This window comes from Cetorhinus maximus, chromosome 4 (genome assembly GCF_964194155.1).
Source record: "Cetorhinus maximus chromosome 4, sCetMax3.hap1.1, whole genome shotgun sequence".
Taxonomy (NCBI): Eukaryota; Metazoa; Chordata; class Chondrichthyes; order Lamniformes; family Cetorhinidae; genus Cetorhinus; species Cetorhinus maximus.
In genome coordinates, this window is record NC_135882.1 from 61859189 (window position 1) to 61873135 (window position 13947).

The 13947-nt window shown below is 46.1% G+C and overlaps 1 protein-coding gene across 1 annotated transcript in view; it reads right to left on the bottom strand.

Moving 5' to 3' along the window:
• Positions 1-3413: 3413 nt before the first annotated feature.
• LOC144679637 (uncharacterized) overlaps positions 3414-13947 on the bottom strand; it is a 66683-nt gene continuing 56149 nt past the window's right edge. The window contains exons 3-5 of the mRNA XM_078540218.1: positions 12641-12785; positions 7762-7879; positions 3414-3684 (exon numbers count right to left, since the gene is read on the bottom strand). Of these exons, the coding sequence (XP_078396344.1) occupies positions 3544-3684; positions 7762-7879; positions 12641-12785 (404 nt within the window). The 3' untranslated portion in view covers positions 3414-3543. The remainder of the gene's footprint in view (positions 3685-7761; positions 7880-12640; positions 12786-13947) is intronic.

Below are 13947 nucleotides of genomic sequence, written 5' to 3' on the forward strand. Positions count from 1 at the left end.
ATTCATATCTTCAGCAGCAGATGAACAGTGAAAGTTGAGGATCTATTTAAATAGCTTTCAAATCTTCAACAAAAGCTTAATTTACAGCGAGTTGCTGTTGGGAGAGGGCTTTCAGTCAAACACAAGGCACCAAAATGATGTGCATGTACGTGAAAGAGCGCTTCAATCTCCCTGAGGCACAGAGCTGCCTCAGGGAGATTAAAGCGTTTTTGAGATAAATAATTAAATGGTTTGAAAATGTAATTAAACATGTCCCTCATGTGACTGTGTCACATGAGATGGGGCATGTTTTTATATTTCAAAAAAATTTTTTATTTAAATGGTAAACGCTTTAGGAAACCTCATCCCGTTTGCGGATGAGGTTTCCCAAAAAATGTGAAGGTCGCTTGGCCTTTTCGCCTGCCCCCCAACCATTAGGTTGGACGGGCAGCGTAAACAATTACATTAATTAATTCGTTAATGACTTTAATAGGCCTATCAGTTATCGGCGGGTGCGCAGTCGACTCTGGCGCGCGCCCGCCGAACGAAACATCGTGAGACAGCGTGATGACGTCGGGACGCATGCCTGACATCATCGCATGTCGTTTTACACGCCAGCGTGTCAGGCCCACCCCCACACACTGACTGAAAAATTCAGGCCCTAAAGTGTCTGGGAGAAAATGTCTCCTGCAGTGTCCGTACGGCTGCTGACCCCGTATGTGTTCTCTCGATATGAGAGAGAAGTTATGCATGAGAAACGGCCATTCGGCCATTATTGCAACTCATCAAACCTTGCATCCAGCTGCATTTTGAACGGTCTAACGTTCTTGACATCTTTACCTTTGATAGAATACTCCAAATGTTTGTTTCTCTTTGAGTATTCTTTTCCCTTAAACACTGTTGCAACTTTAATTTTTAACTTATTTAAATCACCATTGTGTCTCCTGCCAATGCAGGATGGCCACACAAAATGGCCACCGATACCCGTCTGCGCATGCGCACTTGTCCGTGCAAGTGCAGAAAACCAATGACATCATTGGCAGGCGACACAGTGCCAGCAAAAATTTATATTCCCTGATCCTATTGATACTTATTTCAAAGAAATAGCCTGGCTTCAGATGGTTTATACCATTTAATATTTTTAAATATTTAATATTAATATATTTAATAAACTTAAACTTCTCTATTTGCCACCGCTGACAAGATGTGGCTCCATGTCCCACTGCCTGCTGAAGCATATGTTTCCGCCCCCACCCCAACCCTACTTTTGACCCTGGCTGTGGGACACGGCCACCAGCACAAAATGCAGCCCTACATCTTATGAAAAGCACGGGTTAAACCTGTGTTTCAGCCCAATACTCCAACTGGGCCACAATGGAGGCTCTTTAACACCTGAAAGTATGGCTGAGAATCACCCTGTTATAATGACTATGGCCCAGATCTTTCACAAAACGGCAATCACCATCTGATTGCCACTCCGACCATACTTTTCTGCACCGCGCGCAGCTCCGCATTTCTGGCTAGGTCTTTGGACCCTGGCTTATCCAGAAATATGGAGCACAGCATCCATCAGAGCACTCCATTGCAGTGCTGTAACATTGCGGGGTGGGGGGAAGACTGAACACACCCCCTTTTTAAGGCACTTGCTGCTGTAAGATAAGTTTACATGTCAAATATCAATGTTAGTGAATGGGTGAATGGATGAATGAGTGAGTGGGGAGGTGGGTAAGGTAAGTCGGTAAGGTGGTAGGTGGGGGAGGTGATTAGTCAGGCTGAGTCAGGAGGGGTAGTCAGGTCGGCGGCTAGTCAGGTGGTGGGAGGTAGTCAGATCTAGTTGGGGGCTAGTTGGGTCAGGTCAGGAGGCGGTGTCAGGTGGTCAGGGGTTTAAATGCTCAGGAGGGGTAGTTGGGTCAGGTTGGGATGTTGATTGTGGAGTTGTGGGGGATGGTCAGGTGTCATCAGGTCAGGTGGAATAATTGGGTTGGGTAGGGTTTCTGGATAGTTGGAGAGTTGGGGGTGTAGTCAGGGGGTCAAGGCAGAAGCCGGGGGGTCAGTGTGAATGACAGGGGGGGTCAGTAATGTGGTTACCTAGGAGTTAGACTAGGATTTTTCTATCAAACATTTCCTGGGTAATTATTCAGGTAAATAAGTCGGAACTGTCTAAAGTCTTCGACTCTAGCTCAGAGTGGGAGCATTTTGCAGGGGTTTCTGGGGAGCAGGGGAATTGCCCGTTGGAAACTCAAACTTCCCTGGCAATTCCCACAGAGGTCAGAACATCATCACACCTGCAGGGTCCGTCCCGACGCGCATCTTTGGTCATATGTCCAGTCTCCGATGGTCCCTAGACTGGAAGATCTGGGCTTATGTATCCCAGCATTCTATTTGTTTTTATTGTTCCTCTGACTTGGCATTGCACATGGTTTGCTTAATGTTACTTTTCTGTTCCTTTTTAGGAGTCCCTGTGCCAATTCTATAATGGGCATCCAAGAATTGACCTTTCAGATTACTGTGTCAAAATCCAGAAATTGCCTTCCTAACAGTACTGTGGGTGTGCCTACAGCACATGGACTGCAGTGGTTCCATAAGGCCGCTCACCATCACCTTCCCAAGGGCAATTATGGTTGTGCAACAAATGCTGGCCTTACTAGCAATGCTCACAAAAACTGCACTGCTTGTCAAGCTCCCACCACCTCCCCCCACAAGTCTGACAAGACACCTCTCATGTCTAGTTTCTGTTTCTTCCCTTTTGTCCAACTATTTATGTTCTACATTAGATTTTAGGTTTATTAAAATCTTTCATGTGGAACCTTGACGGAAGCTTTAAAAATCCAATTAAATATACCATCAGGAGTTTGCTTTATTTGCAAATATATTCAAAGTCAAGGTTTAGCAAGCAGGATCTTCTCCTTGCAAATCCATGCTGGCATTTTTTGAATTAATCTATTATTGTATCCAACTTACTAATGTCTCCACCTTATTCCTTAAAATGGTTTCATTAATTCATCCATTATTAATATTAGGCTAATTGCCTGGATCAGATTTGTTCCCCACTTTTTAAATGTAAGTACTATGTCTACTTTCTTCCAATCCATTGGAACTCTACCAGTACCAAATGATTCTTCCATGATTTTTGAAGTGTATGAAAATGTTCCTCCATGGTCTCCTTCAGTATGCTAGGAGGTGTGTTATTCGGTCCAGGGATTTAGTAGTTGTTTATTGCAGAGTTAATAGGATCCTGCTCTGCATATTCTGCATCACTGAACAAACTGATTTTGCAAGAATACTGAATTTTGACACATCAGTAAGTCATAGTCATAAATATTCATTTTGTTGCTGCTAAAATTTGAAATATTATTGGTGTATAATATCTCACATAAGCTTTTGATTTAAAACATGTCCACAACAATAATCAAGAAATAGATAGGACAAGAAAATTAGATTTGTAAAGTATAATATTTATGAAAAAATATATAGTTTTTTAAAATATGACCAACAATCCGCACATTAGTTTGGTATGACCTGACCACCAAGTATTTCCAAAATTGGATTTAAAACAATCACAGCCTAAAAATAAGAAGTGTCAGTCAGTTCCATCATTCTTTCTGTGCAATCATGACAGTTGTCTGTTAAAACATCATAATCTTCACCGCATGCATAAATAAATTCAAGCATTTTTCTTTTATATGCTGGTCTTTCTTCCTCCACCTGCAACAGAAAATAAAAATAAAAGGTCACCAAAAATACATTCGATTGAAGTTTTCATGATGTTTCATGATGTCGAATTTCAGGCACACTTATTTTTAGGTGCACGGTGAGGGAGGTCTAGCATATCATCTCTGAATGGTGAGGCACATGGTGTCCCTGCTTTTAAGCCTCATTCCTCATTTCCATGGAGCTGGCGTGCTGTGCAGAGCTTCTGGCAAAGCATATTTGAAGGCTGAACCACTGCTAGCATTGTAGCAGCTCTTATGTAAGCAAGGAAGGGTTTCTGATAGGGCCAGGAGGTGATGTTGGCTGGGGAGGTGGGGGAATGCAGAATGGTGCAATAGCAGGGTGGCCCATATTCATTTAGTATGGGGTCAGCAGGAGCTGCTCCTCCCAGCTCCACATTCGTATAAGGGCCTTTCTGCCAGTTAGAGCAACATTGCAAGTTAAACCAATGATAGGAGAAGCCCGGGAAAATTTGAAAATCGAAAATGGGTCCTGCCGTGATATACAAGATTACAATTTGGCTAAGTTATTCTGGTCTTTACATGTTCTTGACATGCAGACCTGCCACCAGTGCAGCGACCTTATCCAATATGGCTGGAGGTGCGCTTCTGGCTGGAAGTCAATGGCTTGCGCACTTCCTGCATGCTATATTAGGAGATAAATAACCAGTTAGTGCCCAAAAAAACAGGTGCTGTGTGACTCAATTTTTAGCCCATGGGCCTGAATTTTACCCTTGGCGGGCGCGTGGGAACGGCGGGCCCACGACTGGTTGGGAAACGGGCCCTCGCCTGTTTGTTCAGTGATCAGCCCCCGACCGCAATTTAACGCTGGCTGGACAATTAAGGCCCGCCCAGTGTGAAACTCGTTTTCCCAATGGTCGGGAGGAGCTGGGCGGGGGCCTGTTGGCCACCGGGTCCAATGGCGATCTGGCAGGCAGTTTAAAAATGGCACAGGCAGCTCCTTGAAGGCTGCCAGGGAGGAACGTATCTTCTGCATGCTGAAGACCGAAGCTATAACCTCAAGTACGGCTTGAGACGCCAGGCGGTAGGGCAAGTCGGGTGGGCACTCAGCCAGATAGAAGGAGGAGGCCACCGCACCTGACAAAAAGAGCTTGGGAGGAGGTGGCAGCCCAGGTCAGCAGCCACAATGTTGTGTGGTGTATCTGGGTCCAGTGCCGCAAGAGGTTTAACGACATGCTGCGCTTGGGAAGGGTGAGTACCGTGTTGGCATGAATCAGTGTAGAGAAGTGTTAAGATTTGGCCAACCCCCGTTGAGCTCAAGGATGTTAGAATCTGAGCGCCAAATGTCAATGATGCTGGAGCTGACCAAGGGGGTGAGCCCTGGCTCCTTGGATTGAGTGCCTTGCCGCTCGAGAGCCACAACTTGGATGTGCCCTGCAAGTGCCAGTGTGGGAGATGGATGAGGCACCCAGTATCCCAGCTAGGTGCCAGTCCATCAATGGTGAGCAGGGAGGTCCAGAGTGACCTCACGTTGGCGCACGACCTGCCTGTCATCTCTGCGGTCTCCTCTCAGGGTGCTCTGGATGACGGCAGCAGCTCCTCCACCCCTCTGCCAGTGACAGTGACTGAGGCTGCGGCGAATGGGGAGATGCCAGCCGTGGCACTGGCCGCTCCCTCCCAGGTGGGGCCAGCACGGGCTCCACTGGCCAGAGGATGATCACCAAGGCCATCAAGGCCAACAAGGCAGCAGAGACAACAGGCTGTCTCCAATACTGGTGTCAGGGAGGCGGGGGCACCATGACGTAGCACTTGCAAACCTAAGTTTAAGGCACCATGAGCACAAGAGGGACAGGTCATGGGTGACCCTTCTGTTCTGTCATATTTTCTTTATGCCTACTGGTCTGGGAAAAAAGGCCAGAGAAGGTTGTGTTAATTTGTTTGGATTTTTTTGTCGTAATGACCTGAGTATGCTTCACCTTTTTTTTTGGTGCAGGGTACGCCAGTATGTAATGCTGGCTATGAGTGGCTCTAATCTTTATTGCACAGGCACTGAGTGGACTTCGGGCGCAAACGAAGGGGTCATTTCAGACATCCGGGATGGAGGCGGCAGCCTTGGCATGAGGTGGAAGCAGATCTTTGGCAGCCCAGCTGAATGAGCGTTGGAGCAAGGTCCCTGGTGTCCCTGCCTCCCTGAAGGGTACAGAGGTCTGCCTCCACACCCTCAGCGCTCTCCTCACCATGTTCCTCTTCTGACTCACTGCTGGACTCATCCTCTGTGGCCTGTGAAGCTGCATCAAGATCCTCTTCCTCCAGTGGGTCCCCCGTTGCCGGTGCCAGATTGTGGAGAGTGCAGCATGCAACCACTATCAGTGACACCCACTCTGGAGGGTATTGTAGTGATCCACCTGAACGGTCCAGTCATCAGAAGCGCATCTTCAGAAGACCTATGGTCCTCTTTCTCACTGCCCTTGTAGAGGCATGACTCCTATTATAATGCAGCTTTGCCTCTGTTCTTAGATGGCAGAGAGGCATCATAAGCCACCTCTTCAACGGATAGCCCTTGTCACCCAGCAGCCATCCATCCAGTCGGGCTGAAGCACTGAAGAGCCTCGGCAACTGGGAGTGTCTCAGGATATAAGCGTCATGGGAGCTTCCAGGGTACCTTGCACAGAATTTCAGAATCTGCGTCTTGTGGTCACACACTATTTGCATGTTCATCAAGTTGAATCCCTTCCTGTTGACGAAGGCACCCGGCTGACCTGCTGGCGCCTTGATGGCCACATGGGTGCAGTCAATTGTACCCTGGATGCTGGGGAACCCAGCAATTGCTGCAAACCCTCCGGCCTACTCAGCCTGTCTGGCCTCATCCGGAAATGAATAAATGTCATTACCCACCTGAACTGAGCTTCTGTCACCAGCTTGACACAACTCTGGACAGCTGATTGGGAGACTGCACACAGATCCCCCACTGAGCCCTGGAAAGAGCCGGAGGCAGAGAAGTTGAGGGCCACTGTGACAAACAAAAACAAAGAACAAAGAAAAGTACAGCACAGGAACAGGCCCTTCGGCCCTCCAAGCCTGCACCAATCATATTGCCTGTCAAACTAAAACATTTTGCACTTCCGGGGTCCATATCCCTCTATTCCCATCCTATTCATGTATTAGTCAAGCTGCCTCTTGAACACCACTATCGTACCTGCTTCCACCACCTCCTTCAGAGCCACTGGCATGGGGTGTCCAACACACAGTTGGGGATGATCTCAGGCATAATCATCTGACAAATGGAGGTCACGGTCTCCCTGGAGAGGCGGAGTCTCCTTTGGCATTGCACCTTGGACATATTGAGGTAGCTACATCGCTGCCTGTAAACCCTGGCAGCAGCATAGTGGTGTCTTCTGCGGCCTTTCCACCTTGGACTTCCTGCTGACCCTGTGCCCCTTGTCCCTGTGCTTCTCCTCCCACAGGTCACTCCCTTGGAAGCTGCATTGGGACACTCTCCCTTCTGCCCTTCTGTCCCACCTCAGAGCAGGTGCGACCAGCGGAGACCACAATCCCCATTACCAGGGTAACAGGAGGCTGTCTGATACCCGGAAGGGTCCACATGATCAAAATCCTCCAGGGGTCTTGGAGACACTGAGTCCTTAAATGAAGCCTGGAAACGCTAAGAATGAAGCTCAGAACGGAGATGAAGCTGTCACATTCAACTAAGCAACCAGCAGCAAACTATCTCCTAAACTCCTCACTACTCACACTGGCAATATTGCTGACCCTTTTTATCCTGCCCTTGGATGAGGTTTTGCAAAATGTGGGTGGGCTGCCTGCCTGTCCGTGCGATGAGCACAAAATCGTACGGGCAACGTAAAATCGTTCAATTGGGTTTTTAATGGCCTTAAGTGGCTTTTTAAGTTATGGTGGGCCCAGCTCCGACACCCGGGTGTGCCAGCTGACCTGAAGATTGTGCACGTGCGGGATGACGACAGGTTGCTCGCCGATGTCTTCTCGCGCTATATCATACCTGACTGGGTCGGGCGTGCATCCACCTGCAAGGCGTAAAATTCTGCCCATGGTGTTTAGTATCTTATAAGAGATCAAGAAGAGGGATCATTCATACCTTCCAGGCATTTGCCAAGTGTTTGGCATCCTCAACCACGGTCTTAGATTTCCCAATCCTGGCAAGTATTTCCACTCCCTTGTGAATAAGACATTTTTGTCCACCTGCTACTGTGACCCTAAAAACAGAAACAGCTTTAGTTTGCTATATAAAAAAGATAATGGCATTTTTACATTAAAGAAAATCTGTGAATGTTAAGATTATTCTGATCATTAACACGAGTGGCATTTAACAGCTCACTTCAGTTTCTTGTTCATTTGTTAGAATCGGATTTTCAAGATAACTGATCCCAGCGGAGCAGCGATGGGATTACTACTATTGAATCATAAGTCCTATCTTAGGGAAGGAATAATCAGTCGGCATTCTCACCGTGGTCACTCTCTAGTTAAATCAGGTAAGTCCGGATTCAGATGTGCCTGTGATTTCAAACCCTTTGGTTAAATAGCCTGCTGTCAATTCATGTCAAGCCCGCAACCCCTTTTTTTTTCCTTAAGTACTTGTTTGCTCTTCCCATTAAAATTGTAATTGTTGAAGAACATAGAAAGTTCTTAATTTTAAGAGACACAGTTCAAGTCATTTAACTTTGGTTTTGTGGCAACTTTGCAGTACAGATAGACAGACAAATACTAAATAAAGTATCACTAACAGTAAGCTGGCTCAATGCCAGAAGACGCATGGCATGCGGTTATGTCTTCTCATGCTGTTAATGGAGTTTCAACATACAGCCAATTGTGCATTTAAGCTGTGACCAAAATTATTTCTTCAGCAAGACAGGGAAACACCTATGCAAAGATTTCATTTATATGTATCATTTGCCAGGCAGTAAGGCATTTCAGGTAAGTACTCAATTGTTAGTGGGCACACAGTGCTCATGGTCTGAAAGCCCTATATTTTTGGAAATAGCACATGCTGTTGACCTCCAATAGACTGTGAGTTGACATAACTTTCATTTTCTGCCTCAGTGAGAGGAAACAAAATAATTGACCTGTGTAAATAAATGAGACAGTGTATAGTGGTGACAGTAAGTGGCATGGAATGGGAACCAAAGCCAAAGTGCAAATTCCACCATAACACAGCTCGCCTGCCAGGAGTGCAAATTGGGAAATCACGAGGACCGTGCATCTGATTTCCCAGTATGTGCCCCTGGTATAGGAGGCTTCATCCACATTCATGAAACCATCCATTATGCTTCATTTTGGTTTTAGCTTTCTGGAATTCTTCTAAGGTTGGGAAAACATAGTTCTTATTACCTTTGTGTTTGGCAATATTCAGAAAACATGGTGAATCTGTTCAGAACCCTTGGGCAAATTATTCTCGGCTAATTAAAGGGCACTGGAATTTAAAAGCTCAGTGGCGGTTGATGGGATGGGTGCTTCATCTCTCGTATAGCCTACAGTCAATATAAGAGTTTCACCCAACTGTGTTGAACAAGCACTCTGTAAAGAGCTCAATTGTTCTATCACTGAGTTACCTTCAACTTAGCTGGTGTGCTAATTCATTTCTAGTCTGCTAAACCATTTGGACCATAAACCTTGAAGGTGAGAAGACTGTTAAAAAAGCTTGTGGGATCCTTGGCCGAAAAATTTAGTTTGCGTAGCGCCTGTATTCTTAGTGGGACGAGTGCCATTTTTGTCCTAAAATGACATATGCGGTACACAGGCATACACACACACACCATTACACACACACTGTCTCTCTTCTGGTGTGAGCGATGCCAGGTGCCATCTTGAGTAGGACGTTAGCGTGGTCCTAGGAAGTGTACACTAGAAATATGGAGAGTTGGGAGATTGTGATGTCAGTCAACAATAACACTGATTTGACAGCAGTGCTGCCATTTTAGAGCTCAGCACTCGAGATAATTTCGACACGTAAAATCACAAAGTCGAACATGTGTTCAACAGCAGGAAGGCCACCCCACTCTTCAACTCCCACTAACAGTGCTATTTTGAGTGATCATAACTACTTTCAGGTTGGCTGCTGATTGATTTCCATTGCTTGTTGCTGAGTTTGTAGAAGCGTTTGGTGGTTTGTAATGTTACTTAAAGTTGCTACATCTACAGGAAGTGGAGTGGACTGTGCTACAGGGCTTGGTTCCGACTTCACAGATATTGCACGGACCAGCTGCTCCCAGACATTGGTGCAATAGCTTCTATTACCTTTGGCCTGCAGCATGGCAGGGTGAATGAGGAAAAGTGACACAGAGCAGGACAAGCTGCTTGAAAAGAGAGGAGGAGGGGGAGAAGACCTCACAGTAGGTGTTCATAACCACTCAGGGTCTCCAGGGGACAATTCTCCTACCTCAACCTCAATGAAGAAAAGTGTCTCACATGTCTCCGCTTCAGTAAGGGTGGGCTCACTGAAATCTGCCACTTGTTGCAAACAGACTTGCAGCTTCAGATAAGGGCGAGGATGGCATTGCCAGTGGTTGTGAAGGTAACCGTAAGCATGAACTTGTATGTGTCTGGCTCCTTCCAGGCTGGAACAGATAATGGGCGGTATTTAATGGAGGTGACGGGGGTCATGCCCACCAGCTGGAGAGGCAGCGAGAGCCCTGCATCATCTGCTTTAGGAAAGGCCACCATATTAAATGCCACTCAGGCACTTAACTGGGCAGCAGTGGGCCTTTCCCCAGGATCACTGATCCTGGTAGTGGAAGTCTGCCCACTGAGAGCTACCGGCCAACCAGATGCCAGCAGCTCTATTGAATGGCAGTGCCACTAGGAAGGCGGTCACCTGTGCCAGTAGGACACTCACTCGAGGCCTAGGATTGTCGCTGGATCCCAGGCCACAGGTGGGAGGGGGTGTAATGGGGTAGGGGTGGGGAATGGGATTGTCAGCAAGAGAGGAGGAGTGGCTCTCAATGGTCCTCCCCATTCCTGATGTCGGGTCCCTCGACCAGTCATTAAGTGCCTTTGAACAAGGGATCCCCCCCCTCCCACTCCCGAGCTTGCAAACAACCCCGCACAGGTTTGCTTGTCATGCTCTGGTGTGGAGAGCTGCCCACCCGCCGCTGGGCTAATATGTTGGGCCTTCCCAAATACAGGTTGTCGTTGTTGTCATTGAATCAGTGCACTGATCTCCAGTCTTACACTGGGTCCCTTATGGTCCAGAGGAGCAGGAGTGTAGGGAGATCTGTGTAAGAGGTCTGGGAAGGGGTAAACAAAAGCTTTTAACAAGAAGGAGTAGGATCTCCCAAATGTAGACAAAATCCAATATACCAGCTCATGATCTCTTTCTAAACTGCATCCCATTGGAAGTCCAGTAGGACAGGTGATGTAGTTTAGCCCTATGCATTAAGACTCTGTTTTGGCACAGCCAATGATAAATGCTGAGCTGCTCAAATCCCAAAGGGAAACTTGAAACAACTGCCAAAACTGTTTTGTATTTTGTATAAATTTCGAGTTGCGTGCCTTGAATTCAGTAGTCTTATAGGTTCCTTACAAAAATAAATTAAACCTTTATTAAAAGAAGAAATGATTTTAAATACATACATAGATTTACAAATTACTACTATGATTAACTATCCCCTAGTTAATCTAACTCCCAGATATACTTTTGTTAAGGCAACAGTAAGACACATAAATTTTAAAAGACCCAGTCAAAGAAAACGATACCCTGAACAATCCAATTCAAGTTGAGAACTTCAGTTCTTTGTAGACAGCAGCTTGAGGCTTAGATGCTGAAGGCTTTTCATACTTGTTTAGATCTTAGAATGCCTGCCCTTACACATAACCTTCACTCCTTTATGCATATTTTCCCTTTTGAATGCAAATTCCCATTGTTTCATTATGTCTTTGGATTTTACCTCTCTGATAATAAAAATCTCTTATAGTACTAATATTACCAGTACAGTTTGGGAAAAGTAAACACACTGTTTCTGAACTTCACCTGGCTAGGTGACACATTTCATCGCTCCTTTGAAACAATCTAGTCTGGTTTATTTAAAACTGCAAATGTTCCCTTCATACCTATGTCTATCAACTTAACATTTCAAACCTAGCTTATCTTCTAAAACATCAAAACCTTCAGAACAGCTACCTTTAATTCAATTAAGTCTCACACACACACACACACTATTGCTCTACTTTACAATAAATTCCAATAACGTTATGGGCAGAAATTTTTGTTTGGTGGGTGGGCGCATGCCCAACCCCCTCAGATGTGAAATGACGCACGTTGACGTCGGCCAAGCATGCTGACATCAACGTGTAGTCGTGTGATGGTTCAGTCGGCAGGCACATGCCAGCTCTGGTGCATGCCCAATGACAATTAAAAGGCCTGTTAATTAAATAAAAAATTTCCCTGCCCTTCCAACCTAACAGTAGGCGGGCAGGTGAAAAGGCCAAGTGGCCTTTGCATTTTTTTGGAAACCTCATCCATGGGCGGGATGAAGTTTCCAAAAGCAAATAAAAATAAAATAAAAGTTTTGCTATTGAATTAATAACATGTCCCTGCTCATATGACAGAGTCGCATGTGGGGACATGTTTTATTAGCTTTTTATTTTCTTTATTATTTTTTGTTATATCTCTTCATCTCCCTTAGGCAGCTCCGTACTTCAGGGAGATTATGCAGCGCTCACTTGCACGCATGCGTGAAGTTCATGCTCGGCCCGCTCGCCCTCCTCCCCCTATCTTCCCCACACAGACAGCGCTCGGCGCTGCCACTCGCGTTTCACGCTGGGCAGAACTTAATTGACCCGCCAGGGTGAAATCGTGGTGCATTACCAATTGCGGGTGGCGGATGGCTTCCCGACCTCCCCCACCCGCCCCCACTGTGCCTACCCGCCAAGGGCAAAATTCTTCCCGATGAGAATTATTACATCTTCCTGACAGATTCAGTTTACAATTAGTGAATAAAAATTATAAATATTTAGTTTACCTTACTCCTGAATGTTTCAAAGGTCCCATCATTATCCAAGGAAGATACTTCAAAGGCCGCACAACCTTTTCTGCTTTTACCACATATTGATTGTACATCATGCTGCATTGAGGTACTGATTGGTAGTAACTGGGGAGATGGTGATCTGTACAATTACAAATAATTATTGAGGTGTCAGCTGTGGCTCAGTTTATAGCACCCTCGTCTTTGAATCAGAAGGTTGTGGGTTCATGTCCCACTCCCGGAAAACCAAGAACTGTGAATGTACTCGATAGAGTTACATTCTGTGACTGTTGATAACTCGAAAGAGTTACAAATAATTATTGGAACAAATTAATTGTCTTCTTGTTTGTCCATAAAGTGGCAGAAACAACTAATCATGGAGCAATTAAACAACATAATTACTAGCTCTGGAAAGCTTTATTCATTCGAATCATGTTTTACCAGATTGCACTGCAAGGTTTAAATTAAATCTTAATTTACAAGCACAGTGAGTTTACAATATAATGATTGCTTGCAAGCTTGTAAAATTTTAGGATTATCTTTAACACAATGGGTTGGATTTTGCCGTTTCCAACGGAATGAGGGGGGCGGAATGGGAAGCGTATGGCCCGCTCTCCCCTGCCCCCATCATTTCAGCATAGTGAATCAAGCATCATCTGGCCAATTCGTGGCCACCCAGCATGGAGGCCAGCCAATTCGCACTAGGAAAGGGGCTCTGCGCCCAATCAAACATGCAGAGCGGGACATTTGGCAGTAGTGGGATGAGGTCATGAACTGGAAGTCAGTCACAGCCACCCACTTAAAGGCACACTGGCTTTGGGCTGGTGGCAGCTTCACGAAAAATCGACATTTGATGTCAGCACTCTGAAGGCACCATCCATAGTGGACACTGAAGCAGTGGAGCAGCAGCAGGTTTTTCATTCTGTGGACTATTGTGCCAGCAGTATCACATTCAAAATGCTTGCCAGGAAGGAAATAACATCTGACCACACCTGTTTTAACTCTGTCTCTCCACAGAGGCTGAAAAACCACCTATTTCCAGTACTTTCTGCTTTCAATCCTCACCACCTCTTGCAGCGGCCAGGCAAAATGGTGGGGCTCAGACTATTGACAGCCCCATGGATTGAAGATGACTTCCTGCTCATCCTCAGACCCGTCCTGAGACTCATCGTCAGAGGATGCAGCTCGCTCCATTAGATCCAGGGCCTCCTCTCTCTGGAGCGTCAGGTTGTGTAAGGCACAGCAAACCACAATGATCAGTGAGAAATGAGCTGGAGAATATTATGGAGAGCCACGTGCACGGT